Below are 18,153 nucleotides of genomic sequence, written 5' to 3' on the forward strand. Positions count from 1 at the left end.
AAAGCCAAAATGTATTTACATAGTGTATTATATAGCTAGTGTAAGCCTCTGAATAGTCCTGATCAGTGAAAATCTCCAAATCATTTCTCAGAGAGGGTTTGCTGAATGAGCCAATTGGATTATTGTATTAATGATAATGTTAGTTTATCTAAATATATGTGAGCCCTTGAAAATAGGGGGAACCATGTATAAAAATGTCTGCCATTCCTAAAAGGCTTGGGCAATATTTTTATTAAACTATCTTAAATTAAAGGTAAAAGTCTGACTTCAATCACATAATGACTGCTTTATTTCAAATCCATTCTGGTAGCATACAGAGACAAAATTATGGAAATTGTGTCAATATCCAAATACTTATGGACCTCAATGTTTGTGTAAAATCGTCGAGTTTGAAAATGAACTATGTAATTAATGGAAATTAAAAGAGAAAAGAAAATAATAGTACTTACTAGGTTTTTGAGGACCCTGTGGTGCGTTATGACCAGAGGTATCAGTCGGTTCTGATCCTGTATGGTTCACTACTGTGACAGTGTGCGTAGACTTAACTTTATCTGCCCAGCTTGATCCAGTTGAAGTTAGACGTGAGACTGCCAAAGTGGGTGGAGGTCCCCTATATTTTAGCAAAGATAAATAGCATTTCTCAGCTAAGGAAATTTACTATTCATTAAAAAAAAAAAAAAAAAACTTGCACAGTGTTTTGAAACAGTCATGTAAATATCATAGTCTTTTTGAAACAGAAGTTCAACAGTGAAGCATATAAAACTACACAATATTATAGGAAAATAAAAAAATGTATTGTTACCTTTAATAAAACACAATATTAAGTTTAATCCAAATTACAACTCATGTAGGAGTATTTTGAACCCTGTTTTAATATTCAGACACATAATGTTCAATGAAAACCAAAAAAAACAGAACATTCCTCCCTGTTATAAAGCTATTGGGAAACTTTTACTCTAATCCCAAGATCTGGCACAGTTATAATAATCAAATTATTCCTGAGAATTCATTGTTGCTCTGCAGTGTTTTAGATCAGTGATTATACATTTTTATTGTGATTAACCTCGCTAAAAATGTGCATTGAAGTTCATTGCCCAGACATCCAACAGCACCATATAGGTGGGGAGTGGCATTTTAAGACGGTAAAAAGGTACCAGCAGATTGAGTGCGTATGAGATTCATGATCAGATATTACAACTACTCATCCAAATCAAATTCCATTACTACGTGCAGAAAGTATTGAGTACTGGGTTAAGAAATAAAACAGAATGAATAAACTAAGACCCCCAAAAAAAAAAACAACATGGTCTTCAAAAACATGTTTTCTGTAGAAGTGAGCAAATGGGAAGACAGGAATTTGTTTAAAAGCGTATGAATCAATATGAATTCTTTTTGCCAAATTTCAGTATTGCACGTTGGTGACATACCAAGTTCCTTGATAGATTCAGAGTAACCTTTGAGTGCCACAAAATATTTGAACATTGTTGCCAATCAGGTACTTCCAGGAGAGTAACATGCAGATCTGCAGGGAAGATTACGCATAAGGCACTAGTCTTAATCAAACAAACTACAGAAAATGGTTTATTTTGACTTTGGAAATGTATAATTAAAGCAGAGCAGTTCACATTAGAAATGGTGAATGGATAAATACTGTATGTGTACAAATCTTTTGTCTTTTGTCCAAGGGGATTGAATACTTTTGCATGCCAATGTAAGTACTTGGGGCAAATAGTATCCATCTAGCCAAACATTTCCATCAATGCCTACACTAATTTCATATTGTACTGTCTGTCTGTAGTACGTATATTTTTGAACACAACTGTAGTTGTTGTTGCTGCCTTTTGAAGTTGCCTGGGGAGGAGAAAAAACATGATTTATTGCAGTAATGATGGAAGTGCACCACTCTTCCAGCAAATAATCCTAGATGCAGTGCATGTCTGGCTCTGCCTGCCTCTACAGCCCTTACAAGTAATGTCACTTTGACAGATTGCTAAGAAGTGGTGTGCAGTTTCTTCTGGATCCTTGTGAACAATATTCTTTGGCCTTCTGCTTTTGGAATTCTTGGTTAGACAAGCCTTAAGAACAAAGCTGTACATGCCAGCCTGTGCTCTGCCCCCAAATATTCCCATACAGCAACCTAAAAGTCAATAATGTTATCTTTATTATTGTACACAGTCACAGAGTTGTAAATTTCATTGCAAAATGTACACTATGAAAATTATTATATGTATTATACATTTGCTTACTGTACTGAGGGTAAGAGCAAATAAAGATTCCTTTGTCTTTGGGAAATAAACCAATAAAGCAACTTTACCAAGTTTATGACAAGTTATATACATACATACATACATACATACATACATACATACATACATACATACATACATACATACAGCATGTTCATTATTGCAGCTTTTTGTTTGCTGAAAATTAGATTTTTTTTGTTTATTGGACCTCTGCATGACATGTATGTATGTCTGTATGACAATCAGCATCAAGTGACTCCGTGAGAACCCTAACTACAAAGAGGACTATTTCATTTATGTTAGGTAGAATGACAAGAGGGGACTGGCGGTCTCGTGGCCTGGAACCCCTACAGATTTTATTTTTTTCTCCAGCTTTCTGGAGTTTTTTTTTTTGTTTTTTCTGTCCACCCTGGCCATCGGACCTCACTCCTTTTCTATGTTAACTAATGTTGTCTTATTTTAATTTCTTATTTTGTCTTTTATTTTTCTTTTCTTCATTATGTAAAGCACTTTGAGCTACTTTTTGTATGAAAATGTGCTATATAAATAAATGTTGTTGTTGTTGTTGCATCATATGAAGAAATATAACTGAACTATGAACGTTAAAGAGGAAAATTCATAGCTTAAAAAGCAAATGATATAATAACTTGTTATATTGCTTAATACCTCTCAAAAAGCCTGTTCACTGAGCTTTCACCAAGAACAAAACAAAGATGTAGTTGGCAGTATACCATTATAATTGAATATTTGTTTCTTACAGTGTCAAATTACAAATGATGTATATATTGAACCAATGTTTCAGCACTTTTTAAACCACAACTTTATTTGTGCCTCTCTGTTTAAGGAAAGGAAAACCCTTGAAATCCCATTAAAATAATTATTTCTTCCCAAGTATTGATTGTTCTCATACTAATGCTTAGGTAAATTCAACCTGTTAAAACAAAATTGAAAATGAATACATTACACATAGCAGGGTCTAAAATATTTCAGAAGTGTGTTCATTATTTATTTATTTTTTATCTACTCATTACTGATTATCTGTATCCACCAACACCCTTCTTAAGCAAGAAAATTACCCAAAAACAAAAAATTGACACAAAGATAGAGTGAGAAAAGTACTCTCTATTTCTGACAATATTTCAGTGTGGGGAATTGCCTCCCGATTAACTTCTACCAGTGAAATGGTATATATTAATCAGAGATACAGTAAGCTTAATGGAAATGTTTTGATGGTGCATGTAAACCCATGTTTTTCTTCAATCAAAAAACAAATTATAGTAAGATGGGGTGATCACCCTTGCCATTCACAATTTTCAAAAATGAAAGCTGAAGCCTGTCTAATGATTTAGCTTGATATGTAAGAGATGCTGGAAAATGGGGTGTTATTAATTAAAATTCCATACCAAAATATAGGTGTGAAATGTGAACTATCAAACCTACTTCCTTTCCTTTGTATTATATCTATTTTCAGTTTGGAAGACATTATAAACACATTTATGGTGGAGTTGCTGTTCTTTGATGTGTTATGCTATTGTCTCTATTAAAAATAAGGAAAAACAGCAGTGAGTCTAGAAAAACAAATAAGTAACAGATAGTGTATATAATACAACCAAGCTTCACTGAAAAAAGAGGTTTGCAATGTTTCAATCTCATTAAGATTCATTAAATAATTTGTGTAGTCCGAAGCCGATAAACATTATAACATTGATATATCTAATGATTAGCCATATACTGTGTAGTTTTCAGAGGTGAGGGTCAAATTGAGTGCAATCTGTTCTTCATCAACAAGTGCAAAGCAGGAATCAGTCAAGGCCCATCCATTGTCACTCACTTTGGGCCAAATTATAATTACTAATCAACAGAATAGCATGCCTAAGTGCTGCAGAAGGAAATGTGAGACACACAAAGCTCCCCATGTGATTTCAGCATTTCAAAATTCAGTTATTTTTTAAGTGATGATTAGCCATTAGTAAATAATCAATTATAATTTTCAGCAACCGCTGCTTAAACTACCTTATTCCATTAACAAAGTCTTTTTCCATTTAATATATGGAGTAGAATTGAACTATACAGCAATGCAGATAATGCACATTTTCCTCAGGTTATTCACAGAACAGATTTTTTTTCACCAACTTTCTTAGACTGACTCTAAGAGGACAGCTCTTGAACAATAGTTACTTTCTGTATACTTTATTACCAGATTAGTTATACAAATTTTATAGTTGCCTTTCAAGTTGCTAATGGTTTTCTTTATTCCTCTTACATGTAACTTACTGCAAGGTGGGTTTAGAATAGTAAATTGTGTATAGAACAGTGAAATTATTACTAGTATTACTGTACTTTTTCAATAAGGTCTTAAATTAACCTCAGATTAGTGTACAAAAAGACTATATTGTCAAGTTCCAGACATCCCGTTGTGTATTCAAATCTAAAATTTCTACTTCCTATATTTAATACCTTACATTTACTTACATAAAATTTTATCAGCCACAGAAGTGTCCAAGCCTGAATACTTTCCAATTCCCTTTATGATTCTACTAATTCTAGCTTTGTATCATCTGAAAACTTAACCAGGTTGTTGCTTATATTCCTATTCAGATAATAAATGTGTATATTTTATATATATATATATATATATATATATTATATATTATATATATAGAACGGCTGGAGTAGTTTTCATGACACTTGGTATGCATGTTTCTCATTGGTCGACTTAAAATACTGTAGGGTGAAATCAACCCTAACCCACCCCCTTCTGGGTAGGGTGGGGGGTGATCTTGCGGTCATGTATGCATGTTATCATCCAGTTGACACTCGGAATGACCACCAGAGGGTGAACTGGAGGTAACTGCCAGCATTCGTTATTTTTGAGCACCACCGTGCCCCTGTTGCTTTTTAAATTAAATAGAGTTGGCTGGTTCCACAAGACAAACACATTGGTGAGTCTTCATTGTTTGTTCTTTTTTTATTTTTAAAGTTGTTTTTTTTTTAATTATATTTTGCTCAAACAATTAAAAAGAAAAAAAAAATAATAATCTTTTCCTTCTGGGTAACGCCTGGTATTTCAGCTAGTTTATATATTAAAAATAGCAGCGGTACTAGCACTGGCCCCTGAGATCCGTCACTTTTAACATCACCTAATTCTGACAAGGTTTCTCGCATCATAACCCTTTGCTTTCTATATTTTAGCCTATTTTGCACCCATTCACACACTACACTATGAACTTCCACTTCTTTCAGTTTTATTGCTAGCCTCTCATTTGGGGCCTTTTCAAATGCCTTCTAAAAATCAAGATAAATAATATCATATGCACCTCTCTGATCATATGCTTTTGTTGCTTATTCAAAGAATTCCAGCGTTATAGTAAAACACAATCTCCCCCAGCTGGACCCTTGTTGACTTTTCACTAAAACTCCAGTTCTTGCCATGTTCTGCTCAATCTTTTGCTTAATACTTCCTTCCATTAATTTACCTGTGATGCACATTAAGTATTTTCTTCTTTCAGCTGCTCCTGTTAAGGGTTGTCACAGCAGATCATCTTCTTCCAAATCATCCTGTTTTCTGCATCTTGCTCTGTTACACCCACCAACTGCATGTGCTCTCTAACCACATCCATAAACCTTCTCTTAGGCCTACCTCTTCTCCTCTTTACTGGCAGCTCCATCCTTAACATCCTTTTCCCAATATACCCAGCATCTCTCCTCTGCACATGTCCAAACCAACGCAATCTTGCCTCTCTGACTTTGTCTACCAACCGTCCAACTTGAGCTGATCCTTTAATGTACTCATTTCTAACTCTGTCCATCCTCTTCACCCCCAATGCAAATCTTAGCATCTTTAACTCTCCTCCACCTCCAGCTCTGTCTCCTGCTTTCTGGTCAGTGCCACCGTCTCAAAGCCATATAACATAGCTGGTTTCACTACTGTCCTGTAGACCTTCACTTTCACTCTTGCTGATACCCGTCTGTCACAAATAACTACTGACACTCTTTTCCACCCATTCCACCCTGCCTGCACTCTCTTTTTCACCTCTCTTCCACAATCCCCGTTACTCAGAATTGTTGATCCCAAGTATTTAAACTAATCCACCTTCACCAACTCTACTCCCTGCATCCTCACCATTCCACTGACCTCCCTCTCATTCACACACATGTATTCCATCTTGTTCTTACTGACCTTCATTTCTCTCCTCTCTAGAGCAAATCTCCAACTCTCCAGGGTCTCCTCGACCTGCTCCCTACTCTCACTACAGATCACAATGTCATCAGCAAATATCATAGTCCACGGGGACTCTTGTCTAATCTTGTCTGTCAACCTGTCCAATACCATTGCAAATAAGAAAGGGCTCAGAGCCGAACCCCGATGTAATTCCACCTCCACGTTAAATGCATCCATCACTCCTACTGCAGTTTTCACCACTGTCACACTTCCCTTGTACATATCCTATACAACTTGTACATACTTCTCTGTCATTCCTGACTTCCTCATACAATACCACAACTCCTCTTAGGCACCCTTGTCATATGCTTTCTCCAGGTCCACAAAGACGCAATGCAACTACTTCTGGGTTTCTCTATACCTCTCCATCAACCCTCTCAGAGCAAATATTGCATCTGTGGTGCTCTTTCCTGGCATGAAACCATACTGCTGCTAACTAATCATCACCTCCCTTCTCAACCTAGCTTCCACTACTTTTTCCCATAACTTCATGCTGTGGCTTATCAATTTTATACCCCTGTACTTACTACAGCTCTGCACATCCCCCTTATTCTTAAAAATCGGTTCCAGTACACTTCTTCTCCACTTCTCAGGCATCCTCTCACTTTCCAAGATTCCATTAAACAATCTGTTTAAAAACTCCACTGCCATCTCTCCTAAACACCTCCATGCTTCCACAGGTATATCATCTGGACCAACGGCTTTTCCAGTCTTCACCCTTTTCACAGCTGTCCTTACATCCTCCTTGCTAATCCGTTGCACTTCCTGATTTACCATCTCCACATCATCCAAACTTCTCTCTCTCTCATTTTCTTCATTCATCAGCCTCTCAAAGTACTCTTTCCATCTGCTCAACACACACTCCTCACTTGGGAGTATGTTTCCATCTTTATCAGCCCAATCTGCTGCACATCTTTCCCAGGTCAGTCCCTCTGCATAGCCAATTGGTACAGGTCCTTTTCACCCTCCTTAGTGTCCAGATCACCATCCTATGCTGCCTAACTACACTTTCCCCTGCCACCAGTTTGCAGTCTCCAATCTCCTTCAGATTGACTGTTCTGCATAGGATATAATCTACCTGTATGTATCTTCCTCCACTCTTGTATGCCACCCTATGTTCCTTCCTCTTCTTAAAGTAAATATTCACCATAGCCATGCCCATCCTTTTTGCAAAATCCACTATTCTTTGACCTTCTTCATTCCTCTCCTTGACACAATACCTACTCATCACCTCCTCATCTCCTCTGTTCCCTTCACCAACATGTCCATTGAAATCCACTCCAATCACCACTTTCTGTCCCTTGGGTACACTGTCCATCACCTAATCCAACTCACTCCAAAAATCTTCTTTCTCATCCATCGAACACCCAACTTGCGGGTGCACTAACAACATTCATCATCACATCTTCAGTTTCCAGCTTCATTACTCTGTCTGACACTCTTTTCACCTCCAAAACACTCTTGACATACTGCTCCTTAAGAATAAGCCCTACCCCATTTCTCCTCCCATCCACACCATGATAGAACAATTTGAATCCACCTCCGATCCACTTGGCCTTATTCCCCTTCCATTTAGTCTCTTGCACGCACAATATATCAACCTTCCTTCTCTCCATCATATCGGCTAACTCTCTTCCCTTACCAGTCATACTGCCTGCCAACATTCAAAGTTCCTACACTCAGTTACACACGCTTTACCTTCCTCCTGTCCTTCTGCCTCCGAACACGTCTCTTCCCCCAACCCCCGCCCCCTTCTCCTTCTTCGGCCAACAGTAGCCCAACTTCCACCAGCACCCTGTTGGCTAACAGTACACACATCTCTCTGTTATAAAAGAAAATCCTGAGACTAGACAAGACTATTGCCAAGAGATTTTTTCAAGTTGGTAGAGGTGGTCCAACCCTCCTCTCAACCATTTCCGGTTAATGACCCACACCCATGGTCCTCTCACCTCTCATTCGTGTGAATACTTTTGTCAGACACAGTTCCTGTGGTCTCAGCTCTTATAAATTTTTACATTTTCCTCACTTTAAGTTCCCAATAAAAGAAGACTTATTATGTCCAAATTTTATTGAAGAAGTTCATCCCAAAGGGTTATCAACAGAAGAAGTGAGTACAGGGGCAATCCTAGCACTGAGAAACTAAGTCAAACAAATTAACACGAAAACTGTTGATCGGTTACACGGCAAATTGGTTAAATGTGTATCTATGCGTAGACTATGCTGAAACAGTTGGTGGTGATGGTGGGGAAGATGAAAACATCAGCTTACAATATCCCGTAGAATATCTACAACCGTTAAAACTGTCTGGTCTTCCACCGGCCAAATTACTGTTGAAAGAAGGATGTATCGTAATTTTATTGTGTAATGTATGTATCAGTGATGGGCTATGCAATAAGACAAGATTAGCTGTATTCAAAATTGGTCAAACAATTCTAACATGTAAAAATTTTTTTCATGCACTAAGTCAGCATTAATCTTCTTGTCTTTTTATATTTAAAAGGTTTGTATTGAAAACAACACTGTTTGACATGTGTTGCTGTTGTTCTGATAGAATGCCTGTTATGACAATAATGAGAGCAATCATAGTGACTGCAATCCTAAAGATGCATGAGGAAATGGAAACAATATTGGAAACACTCTGACACTTGGAGTGCTTGGAGTGTGCATGTGCTCAACCTTTACTGCAAGAAACATGAAAGGGGCAAGAGTGGTTACTAGGGAACAGCAAGGGGAGGGATTTATATGTTGTGTGCATTCCTGCAGAAAAAAGAATTAGTATACACAGTGCTGGAATTTCCTGCATGTACACACGGAGTGCACTGTGCTCCTTAGTAATGATACAGCTATGTATAGGGACCATACAATATAACTGATTTTAGTGGTGTGCTACAGATTACCTGTGTTATGCATGTAAGGAGTAAAGCAGGGAAACCCAGAAATTTACAATTGCCCTAAATAAGTCTTCTTTTTTATATCCATGACACTAAATATAGCTAGCTCATTTATGAAATAAATAATATAAAAAACCTAAAAATCAAAACAAATGTGATCCTACCCAAAATTCAATGCTTTCCGTGCACTCTGTGTTGGATTAATTCTGTCTGTTGATGGACTAGACATAACATGGCGACCTGGTGACATTTTTCGCACCTCCCAAGCCAAGGATGTTGGTCTATATTCAAAAGAAAACATTACATTTAAATTAAACTTATAATGCATTAAAAAAAAATATGCACATTTCAGATTTATTTATACCCTATGATAATCAACACAAAGAAAACCGATAGATTAACATGATCTCTCAAAACAAAAATAATGTGAGATTGTCCTTTTAAAATAGAAATGCCTACCTGTTCTGTGCATCTGTTTTCTCTAGTTTTTCTTGGAGCTGAATCCAATCAATTAATGCTTTAAAATCACGAACATAGTTATCAAGCATCATCAGTACTTCCTAAAAAGAAATTAAATAAATAATACCATAAAAATAAAACAGAATAGTTATTTATAGTACAATAAAAAAAATGTGACCCAGACTGAATTTCAGCAATTTTATGTAATGCATTTTTAATGCAATAATAATGCATTTATTTTCAAAGTGTATGCAATTACATCTTTTTTGGCTTAAAGCAGAACACACAGGACAGCCCAAAAAACCAGACCCTGTTCTGAGTCGTAAACAACCTTCATCAGTCTTTCTTCATGTTAGAAATTCCCCTAATCAATGTGAGGGTGAACCAGAAGAACAATTTTAAATTCCCTCCCCTATATTGATAAGCCACCCCAACGACATTTTAATCAGATTAACTGTACACTCTAAAATAAACTTGAACAGTAGGTGTAAGCATAAATGCATCCAACATTGATCGTGCACAGTGTTCTTGAGATTGGCTTCATTTTTCTGCAAACATAATTTAATGGATGAATAGAGGATATGTCAATCACAAAGTCTCAAGAATAAAGGCAAGTGACTAAAATTAAATCCGGTTTTAATCATTTTCACTTATTGAAGTCCTCTAAAAACACAATTTCTGATAGAGCCAGAACCACAGACTGGGTACATGTGTAACACATGTGGGGAACAGCCCAGACACAGACAGGTAAACACAATGGCTTCACCCAACACACATTTATTAATCATATTTACAGTGCACAGACCCAGTGCCGCAGCACCAATCACCCCTCAAGTCCTTGGCCACACGCACAATGCCTTCTCTGTCTCTGGTCCGCCTCCACTCCTCTCTACCAAGCTTCGTCCTTCTTCCTCCCGACTCTTGCCCCTGACTGGAGGGAGGCGGCCCCTTTTATTCACCCCGGAAGGGCTCCAGCTGCATCCTGAGGGCTCGTAGCCACACCCCTGTGTGGCAGAAGCTCCAGCGGAGAAACCGGAAATCCACCGGGTGTCTCCAATTCTCTTCCCCCCAGCACTTCCCGGTGTGGCGGAAGTACCGAGGTCCAACACTCCCAAGGCATTGGTGCGCCCCCTGGCGGTGACCACGGGCCCCTACAGAGATGAGCAACCAGGGAGGTAGCCCCCTCGTGTTCCGGAGGATCCACAAGCCCTCCTCCGGTCCTTCTGGGCGTCCTGGCCGGGCATGAACGCCCGCCGGGCACCACACACATGATCTGAAAGCTGGTATGCAAGTACTTATCACATGTTTCCTCACATGCAACAAAATTTTGTAGTATTTACTAAATGTTAATGTAAAAGTTGAATTAGAATTCTAATTAATGGTAAATAAAAGATCTACATAGACTGCCATTTGCTCTCCCAAAACCCTTGTCAGATAATGCCCGATGAGATGTAGAATGAAATTGGTAGAGTGCAATGGTTAACAGGACTGTATCACAGCTTCAGAAATTAGGCTTAGAATCCCTAAATGGATTTGTGAAGTTTGCACAGTTTCCTAATGTCAGCATAGGATTTTCTCCAGCTACTCTAGGTTTCCTCTCACACCCCAAAGACCAGCATATTAGACTGACTGGACAATCTAAACTATTATAATGAGTAAATGCATGTGTGTGGACGGAACTAAAATGGAACTAAAAAAGAAACTCCATTTAGCCAGCTGCCAAAAAGGCTGCTGAATTGCAAACAGGCCTCACTGTACAAAAATGGCTTCTACTGCAATCAAGCAGCACGCACCTCTCCACTTCCAAACACTAAGTGCTATACTGACAATTAACAATTTGTTTTCCAACAAACAAATAAAAGACTGAATAAAGAATATAACAGAATATAGTTTAAACTGACTTAAACTATAAATACACAGGTCACCTAACAAGCCAAAAATAAATCTAAAATACTATAACCTCCTATTTTATCAAAATGACCTGCATTAAAACTGCAAAAGGACGGCTTTACTCATATCCTTGCACAGCTTTTTGTAATAAGCTTGCTTACTCACCTGGACCTTGTTATGGTGTGTCCAGTAAAACTTCACCCTCTGCAAGGAATGAGTTTCTTACTAACAGCTTGTGGTACTTTGATTCAGGGATATGACACCAATGTGACATACCCTAATGAAGCAAGACATTCTTTGTTAGCCAGCACTCACACTCAAAAAATGTATATAAATATAAACCAAATTCAATTTTATACAAGAGGTCAACTTCCCAAAATGACAGGACTCTTGACTCTTGAATGAGGAGAGGCAGATCTTCAATTTAATAGCTCAAATTCCATTTGAACAAAGTTTTCTGCTTTGATGTGCACAGATTTTTTTAGGACACTTTTTAATCTCTGTTTTCCATGAAAACATGAAATTCAAGTTTCTTCTTAGTCATCACAACAAAACACACTGGGTTATTAGCATATAGAGTGCACAATTTTTGGGCGGAGTATTTAGTTAACACTGGAATTACCAAAGCCTATGAAAAAACGTGTAATCCTGGCCCACCTTAAATCCCTTCGCACCTCTCCATCAGCATCTTTTGTGTTGTAAATATGTCGAACAACACAAGTAGCAAACAGCCTGCTATTTCATTCCCCCGCCCACCGCCTCAGTTTAATTCACAAAGAAGGTTCTCAGTGCTCAGTGTTTATCTTGGAGTGAAGTGCTGGAGTTGTAGAGGGTAAACTATATATCGTCATTTGGAATACATACATTCATGTGTGTTGCATGTCTACAACAATCTATATACACACATCATTAAAACTGAAACATTTTTTATGTTTTAGTAATAGCTGAAAAAATGTCGACGTGAATTGTATAATGTGTGAAGCCTGAAGTCCAAATATCAAATATACACTTTCACAAAAGGTACATGTCTAACAAAACAATTGTGCTTTTATTCAAGAATATAATTGCAGAAAAAGAACTTGCATTAGGTCACGAAACTGACATGTCCTTAATACGACCGCTTTGGTGGTGTAGCAGTAAGAACTGTTGACTCGTAGGTTTGGTGGTGTAGCGGTAAGAACTGCTGACTCATAAGATGTTCACGGTTCGATCCTGGATACCTGCATTTTGAGTAGTGAGCTGCTCGTATTCTTACTATCATAGAATAAAAACATACATTTGATTTGAGTCTGTAACAGCCGGGTTTGAATTTATGGTACTTGAAAAAGTTAGTTTTTTTTTTTTTTTTTTTTTAATTTAGTTTTATTCTCTGAGTCATATTCAAGCTCCCGCCGATCTGACGCTGTTAGTTTTCAAATAAAGACGTGCTATAACAGAGGTGAACTCAGATGAGGATGAGGGTTCTACATCAGAGAAAGAGAACAGAAGACCTCCCCACAAGAAACATCCACTCACACATAAGAACAACGCAGCTGCACCAGGAGTAAAGGCAAAAGATGGCACTGTTTGAATGCAGCAACAGGTCGGGCGTCATCCTGCCCCACACATGTCCTTCAAAAAAAAAAAAAAAAGCAGGGCTTACAGAGCTTGCCAACATATCATGCAAAATGCTGTTTGTGAATAAATTTTGTGATGGTCTTTACATAAAAAAACATTTATATGTTACTTATATAAAAATCAGATCGAATGTTATTTGCCTTGATTTATTTACTTATCTTCCTACAGCCTAAAGTCACAAGTACACTGCAGAGCTTCCTGTGTTTGATCGCCACGGGCATGAAGACAAAGTACATGTGTACTGAAGTGACTTTAGCTGCAGGTGGAAGCTCCTGTTGTTATGGTTCTGCCTTTGTCCAGAAACGGTTTAATAAGCTTTGTGAACTTAGTTTTGGAAAGTCCTTCTCTCGTGGGATGACTGAGATTTTTTCCTGAATAAGGAGTTGCATTACACATGTACTGGAGTGGCATTGCACATGTACTTTATTAGGAAAATAGTACTTATTTATAGTTGCATAGAGCGTGACAGGAGCTTCCACCTGCAGCTAAAGTCACTTCAGAAAAGCTTTCTGTGTATGAGGCTATGTAGCCACAAACTGGTTAAAGTGACCATGCAGATCCCTGTACACTGCCAAAAGCACTTACAATGGGCATTTGAGCTTCCAAACATCCAAACTGGACCATGGAGCAATGGAAGAATAAGACCTGGTTTGTTGAGTCACGTTTTCTTCATGTGGATGGCCAGGTACACATGCATCATTTCTCTGGGGAAGAGATGGCAGCAAGATGTACTATTGGAAGAAGCCAAGCTGTGTGATGCTCTCGGCAGTGTTCTGCTAGGAAACCTTGAGTGGTGACACTCATGTGAACATTAATCTGACATAACACCTAACTAAAATAGTTGTAAACAACATACACACCTTCATGGTAATGGTAATTGTGAATTTCCCCTTGGGATTAATAAAGTATCTATCTATTCTCTGATGGCAGTGGCCTATTTCAGCAGGATAATGTGCCCTGCCACACTGCAAAACTTGTTCAGGAATGGTGTGAGGAACATGACAAAGAGTTCAAGGTGTTTGGTTTGGCCTCTGAATTTTCCAGATCTCAATCTGATGGAACATCTGTGAGATGTACTGGAAAAACAAGGCCAGTCCTTGGAGGCCGCACCTCGCAACGTACAGGACTTAATGGATCTGCTGCTAACCCTGAGAGATCTGGTGGAATCCATGCCTTAACAAGATACAGCTGTATTGGCTGCAAATGAGGGACCTACACAATATTAGACAGATGGTTTTCAAATGTTATGGCTGAACAGTGCATGAGATGAGAATGTCATTTTACAATATTATTCTCTTTAACAAAATCCCTGTGTGTGTCCAGGTGTCCGTGTGTGGGTGTCTTCTGGTGGAGTGCGCATGCGCGGGGCACGGCGTGAAGCACGATATTACTGTTAGAGAAAGTTATAGGCGTTTTACGGAAATACAAACCAGTATTACTGCGAGAGGAAATTAAAGGTACACAATACAGTGACTCATATTACAGCCACATACAGGCCAGTATTACTGTCAGAGGAAATTAAAGGCATATTACCGACGCGCATGCCTGTATTACCGACAGAGAAAATTAAAAGGTATATTACGGACGTACAAGCCAGCGGACGTACAAGCCAGTATTACTGTCACAGAAAATTAAAGACACACAATACACGGCGGCAGCCCACGAAGAACGGTCAGCTCAGCAAGTAAACATCAACTAAAGAAAGGATGAAAGAAAGAAAAATACTACCAACAAAAAGAATGAGGTCAAAGTCCCTTGCCATTTAATATAGACTGTTCCTACTAATGTTTATGCACTACTGTTCTAGCGCCTGTTATTGTAACGGGCTAAATGACTAGTACATTAATAAATACCAACAGTAAATAGAGAATAGTAATGCCTCCTATAAAAGACACAGAAGCTTAGCATATACTAAAGCCATACTTGGATGCAGAGTTAATCTTTTTAAAATTCAAAAAGCTAGATTCAGAGGCACTTTTTCAATGAGTCCAATACCATGGATTCAAATTACATTTAAATTAGGTCCCCTGTAATGTTGCTTTCATTCGCCAACTAAAGACTCTCCTGTTAACAAACTCAAAACAACAGAACATTAAGCTTTACTAACCAAAGCAAGACAGTAGAAATGCATCTGATGATCAGCCCTTGACCACAGGCATAATACAGGAGAAATCTAAATTGCACTTTTAGTATACCGCTATGAAAGTATAAAGACCAAAATTAGCTTTTCATTTATCGGCCCAAAACAAACAAGGATGACCAAAAGTGAAATTTGTAAAACTGCACTTTAATAAATTATCATTATTATATTATTAATATTATTATATTACTATTATTTGGAAGTTCTGAAATATATAGTATGAGCACATGAATAGTTAAGTAGGGACAGCCAAATATTTTTCCACTAAACAGGAGAAGGGATCTCGTTATTGTTTAACTGTGAACTTTTTTAATATAGCCTACTGTATTTAAAAGTCAAAGATTAATAAGTATACTGTTACTAATAAGAAGGATCACGGCAGTGAAAGCCTGTAACTGCTACTTCCTTTGTGTCATTTATTATATGAAGTAAACACAGCTAACAATGCTTTTCATGAAAAGCTAAATGTCAGCTTCAAAATAAAAGCACTGTGAATAAAAGATTTTAAAATAATTACAGAGCTGCTTTCCCAGAAAAGTTTACAACAACTTTTTGTATAACTGTCTTTATCTCAAAAAACAATTTCTGAATGGTCTTACCAGCTGGCTCTTTTGAGTAGGCTGTTTGGCACACAATGTATAGACTTCAGCTAGATAAATTGCTTTTTCTAAAGTCTCAGGCTGGTGCTTCATAATCCAGACCTTTATCTCATCAGGAAGTATTGTCAGGAATTGCTCCAAGATAAGAATCTCTGCCATTTGTGCTGTAGTTCGTGTAACAGGCTTGATCCATTGATAAAACAGATCCTTTAGATGGTTGCAGACTTCTCTTGGACCTTCAGCATCTTGATAGCAAAATTCACGAAACCTCTGCCGGTATTTTTCTGTACTGGTGTCATACTTGTTTGGTATAGGACCCTTAAGCTTTTCATAGTCTTTCTCCTTGTCACTGTCAATTTCTTTAAAAACATCTTGGGCTTGATCCACTGAATTTGGAGCAAGCCCTAAAAACCACTGCTCTTGTAGCCAATCATAAGCTTGTGCAAGTCTTTCAAAGGTAGATAAATATGACCCAGTGTTATCTGCAGAAATTAACTTAACCAGTCTAGAATCATGTGGGTTTTGGGATTTGCCTGTTCCTATTTTCTTTAATATATTCAATACCTCTGTCACGTCCTGAAAAAGATTATTTTCTTTCCCAAGACGTTCTTCCCAAAACTTCTGTAAGACCTCCATTTGTTGCTGCTTCTCTCCATTACACCTTCTATCCATCTCTACTTGTTGAACTGCTATCCACCTCAATAATGGCCCAAAATCTTTTGGTGAGCTCTCTATTTTTACTTCTCTGTTTACGGGATTCTCCATTTCTTCTGTTATTGCTACTTGTGAAGCCTTCTTTTTGGCAATTACCAAATCCTTTTCACCCGGTGTTCTATTCTGATAAACAAGACAGAAGTTCCATTTCACTTTTAATTTCCTGTGTGTGGAGTCTCTAGTTATAACTTTTTCTGTCTGTTTTCATTTTTTATTTTTCATATATGATTGACATTTTCTAGTACCTTATTATTATCCAAAAAGGTAGGCTCTCAAGCATACAGCTACGCTTCAACAATAACATATGTAGATCTGGCAAAACACACCTCAAAAACACCTCAAAAATCAGCTTATAAAGAAGTCAGGTAGACAGACCACTTAAATACAGTACATGATTCATTGTATTATTTTTATGTAAGAACATTAGAATCTTATACAAAGTGTGTCTATCCCATAAAGCCATTCTCCCATAAAGAAATGCTTTATAGGGGCAAAAAAAAACATTTCTTATATGAGGAAAAAAAATGCAACAACAAATAAAAAATTATGCTTAGTCACTATACACATTATATAATACAAGCCATTCTCAGGGTTGCAACCAACTATATATGAATAAAAAAAAAATAAAATTATTATGTTTTGACCTTAACAACCCCCTCACTTAAAACACAAGTCTAGTGGCCGCCTTGTCTGCATTGATGTCACAGTAATACCTATCTCAACAGCCTCAATGCAATATTGGTCACCTCCCTACATGTCCTTTCCTAATGTGAAGAAAAGTAAGTGCATTAATTTAAAATTGAGTATTATTTTGTTTGATATTAATATTTATAGTTATTAGTCAGAACTGTCATCTCACAGCACCTAAAATGTCATAATGTAGTCTGTTTTGAATGGATGGACAGATTTTATATAGATTAAGGCCAACTTTACCACCTCTTCCTGAAACATTTAAAAATTAAATACTGCTAATGAAAACTTCTCTAATTTGAGGTCATAAGAAATTCCCAAAATTATAACATAAAAAGGATTCAAAGTCATAGTATAAAAGAGGAAACATACATAATTAGCAATAAAACTAACCAGCACAAAATTTAAGCAAAAATTATAGTGGTGTTGTTGTTTTTTGCCTGGAAATACATTATGGATGCAATGATATGCAAATTCTGGGCAAATACCAATACATTTTTTTTCTATCTATTTCCATGCTGGTATTTATTATTTACTATTTAATTTCTGCATTTAGGGTATGTGCATATTAAAACTGATTACTCACATAAGCATACATTAGTTAAATAATGTTATGTTTTTCTTTTATTATTTTTGACCTCTTTCTCAGGACAAAAAAAAAATGAAAATATCATACACTCCGAGT

At 37.3% G+C, this 18,153-nt stretch overlaps 1 protein-coding gene across 1 annotated transcript in view; it reads right to left on the bottom strand.

The window, feature by feature from the left end:
- The window catches only part of scaper (S-phase cyclin A-associated protein in the ER), a 720,649-nt gene that overhangs the window by 564,188 nt on the left and 138,308 nt on the right, over positions 1 to 18,153 (bottom strand). The window contains 3 exon segments of the mRNA XM_051920308.1: positions 450 to 610; positions 9,524 to 9,640; positions 9,819 to 9,919. Of these exon segments, the coding sequence (XP_051776268.1) occupies positions 450 to 610; positions 9,524 to 9,640; positions 9,819 to 9,919 (379 nt within the window).

This window comes from Erpetoichthys calabaricus, chromosome 17 (assembly GCF_900747795.2).
Source record: "Erpetoichthys calabaricus chromosome 17, fErpCal1.3, whole genome shotgun sequence".
NCBI classification, from domain to species: Eukaryota; Metazoa; Chordata; class Cladistia; order Polypteriformes; family Polypteridae; genus Erpetoichthys; species Erpetoichthys calabaricus.